Source organism: Syngnathus typhle, linkage group LG3, assembly GCF_033458585.1.
Source record: "Syngnathus typhle isolate RoL2023-S1 ecotype Sweden linkage group LG3, RoL_Styp_1.0, whole genome shotgun sequence".
NCBI lineage: Eukaryota > Metazoa > Chordata > Actinopteri > Syngnathiformes > Syngnathidae > Syngnathus > Syngnathus typhle.
Genome location: NC_083740.1, coordinates 12341194 through 12343964, shown reverse-complemented (window position 1 = coordinate 12343964; position 2771 = coordinate 12341194). Strand labels below are relative to the sequence as shown.

The 2771-nt window shown below is 42.4% G+C and overlaps 1 protein-coding gene across 1 annotated transcript; it reads right to left on the bottom strand.

The window, feature by feature from the left end:
- Positions 1-880: 880 nt before the first annotated feature.
- LOC133151993 (antihemorrhagic factor cHLP-B-like) lies at positions 881-2268 on the bottom strand. The gene is made up of 7 exons (XM_061275452.1): positions 2065-2268; positions 1882-1992; positions 1723-1807; positions 1473-1642; positions 1275-1391; positions 1099-1179; positions 881-1024 (listed from the first exon to the last, which is right to left on the bottom strand). The coding sequence occupies exons 1-7, from the start codon at positions 2266-2268 to the stop codon at positions 881-883; spliced, it is 912 nt and encodes a 303-aa protein (XP_061131436.1).
- Positions 2269-2771: the final 503 nt, after the last annotated feature.

Below are 2771 nucleotides of genomic sequence, written 5' to 3'. Positions count from 1 at the left end.
TCTGGGTTGGTATTCTCAAAGACACATGAGGGCCCCTTGACATTTGACTCTTTCAGTTTGGGAAACCGATGCTTAGCAGTGAAAGTTCATTTTTGACATGAACCCGTTCAAAGTTCCGTTCACAACTCACAGATTATTGAAAATTTATGAACTAAGTTCATCGTTCAAAAAATGTAAAGTTCATTGTTCTTTTCTCCCCCCATTCCAGAAAAAGGTTGCTGCAAACTGTTACCCTCTGGCATATTGGCATATTTTATTCTCACTAGTGTCCAGGTGCTGCCTTAAATCTTGGTGTTGTGTTTACATCCCTTTGTGTTTATATTTGGTTTTCAAAATAAGATGTGAAAGCAATGTGCTAGCACCACATTGCTCATGATTTAAGGGAAATCAATTCTAAAGTTTTGACAATGTTCTTTGCAGCATCACTAGTCTTGGCAATCTGATGAATATTGCATTTATGGAATGAAACCCAGCAGTTTTGCTCATCCTGAAAGTCAATTTTGCCTCATCATGATAAGTCACAGCTCATTTGCAAACTCAAAAATTAAGTTTGACAGAAAGCGACAAAATGCCCACATTTTGCTGCTTGTCATTCCACAACCGCAATATTCATTACTAGGCTCCATTTAGACAAGTGGGGATACACAGAACAAACTTGATTGAAATGCTCCTGCAAGTCGGAGTGAATTGGAGTCACCAATGCTAACAATCTAGTGGTAGGTAATGGACTGGTAAATTCAAGTGCCTACGTAAAGCAAAGCAACTAACCAGCAATGAGCATGCAGCATTAGTGAAAGCCAACATCAGGACCAAGATGTTTGAGTCACAATGGACTAGAGGTAGCCAACCACTTTATTATAATCAAAATCAACAAGTGATTTCACTTTAAGGGGAAGGGACAAATATGATGAAGGGACGGCTCAGGGCTTTTCAATTTGTCCTTGCACAGGCAAGCGTCTGAACTTTGGTGGAACAACGGCATGCAAATGGGCTCTGGTTCACCAGTTGGGTAGGGGCCAGGATTCTGCAGGGAACCAAGAGGAACAATTAGGGATTCTGGGTGTTAAAGTACATACATTTCATTCTTACATTACTTACTTTTGGTGGATAAATTTCACAGTCAAGTTCACCCACTTGACCATATGAGTTGTAATAGGCGGTTTGACAAAAGGCATGATACTTTAAGAAAAACACATGTCAAGAATCAGTTAGTTGCAAGGGAGGTAAAACAAATTTGTGTTCATCTTTGACTTTTGGCATGAAGGCTAACTCACAGCTCTGTCTGGACAGAGAGGCACGCAGGCTACAAAAGTACTCCTGGCCCCTCTGGGACACATGGTCTCCACCAGGGCGAACTTGAGCCAGGTGATTGTGCCGATCCTTGCCAGGTCCTGCCATCAAAACAACATTTGTGTTAAAGGACACTGGTGAGTTGGAGGGGGTTAAAAATATTTAAAAAATAAATAAAGCACCCTCGTTGTGACATGAGCCACCTCCATCAGGGTGAAGTAATTGTGGCGTGTACTCTCGATATTGAACTTGACCACAGCATTGTGCACCGCCTTGACGGCAGTGGGCTCGTCCAGGGGCAACAACCGAGGGCAGTCGGGACAAGTTGTTAACGACTCTGCATTGGTAAGTTCTGCACACAGATTGCACATTTCATTCAATGGGCATATGATAAGTAGCCAGTTATAAATAAACTAAAGTGAGGGTCAAAACCTGGCCTGGTGGTACATTCATATTTGGTGATTTTGGCCACACCCCACATGACCCAAAATTCAACGCTGCAGGTGGCCACTGCACCCTAAAGACCAAAAAAATAATTCAGCACACCAACAGACATAGCTGAGCGCTTTCCCAACTCAAAAGAATATTTACCCGCTCATTCTGCTGCCACAGCCTGCATTGGTCCACAGGTTTGGGGTTAGTGAAGTGACATTTTGTCTGCGCCAGCTTTATGTTGACATCGATATGGCAACCTCCAGAAAACTGGCAGACATGTCACCAAAGTTGAGTCACCAAAGCTCCAAGACATATTAGGGATTGTGTTATGAGGCTAACCTGTTGATAGCTGCTGCTCTGGACCTCCTGCAGATTGAACTTGAAGCCATGCTGGTGGTTGTCATTGATACGACGGACGGCCATGCCGGCTGCCGCCATCGCGCTGTCGTCGTCGCATGTGACCAGAGGTAAAGTGTTGGCCGCTGCCAAACCAGAAAGTGTCGTAGCACACCACAGCAGAAGCACAAATCGGCACACAACCATCGTGAATACAAGCAAGCAGCAGATGCCCACAGTGAGGAAATGTGTGCACACGTGCACTATAAGCAAGCTGAGAAGCTCTGACCACCAATCACGGAGGAGGACAAACACTTGAAACCTGTTTGACAATTAGTGGTGGGCCGGCTTTCCGTTGGTCGCCATGGTGAAAAGTCATTCACAGCTGAGCTTCAGGAAAGAAAATAATTCTAATAAACTACTAATATTAGTAAAATATTAATAGTAATGTCATTTGATTGAATTGATAACTTTGACAACATGATGTATACACTAAATGTACATTCTGTGCTTATGTGAGCAAGAAAAATGATTTTTTGTCTTTTTTGAATTTTTTTCAAATCTGTCTTCTGGAATGGGATTTGTGCAAGATGGAACAGGAAAACATAAATGAAACACAAAAATGCATAAGCGTGTTAGGTGAATTTTCCCTGGCTTTATGATTAAAATATAAAAAATGCCAACTAAATCAACACATGTCATTTTGCTAA

Bases quoted from the DNA above. Each gene is read 5' to 3' on its own strand.
- LOC133151993 (XM_061275452.1), bottom strand. From the start codon at position 2,268: ATGGTTGTGTGCCGATTTGTGCTTCTGCTGTGGTGTGCTACGACACTT. The intron at 1,993-2,064 runs GTTAGCCTCATA...CATGTCTGCCAG, and splicing joins AGAGCAGCAGCTATCAACAG to TTTTCTGGAGGTTGCCATAT. The intron at 1,392-1,472 runs GTGCTTTATTTA...TTTTGATGGCAG, and splicing joins TGGCTCATGTCACAACGAGG to GACCTGGCAAGGATCGGCAC.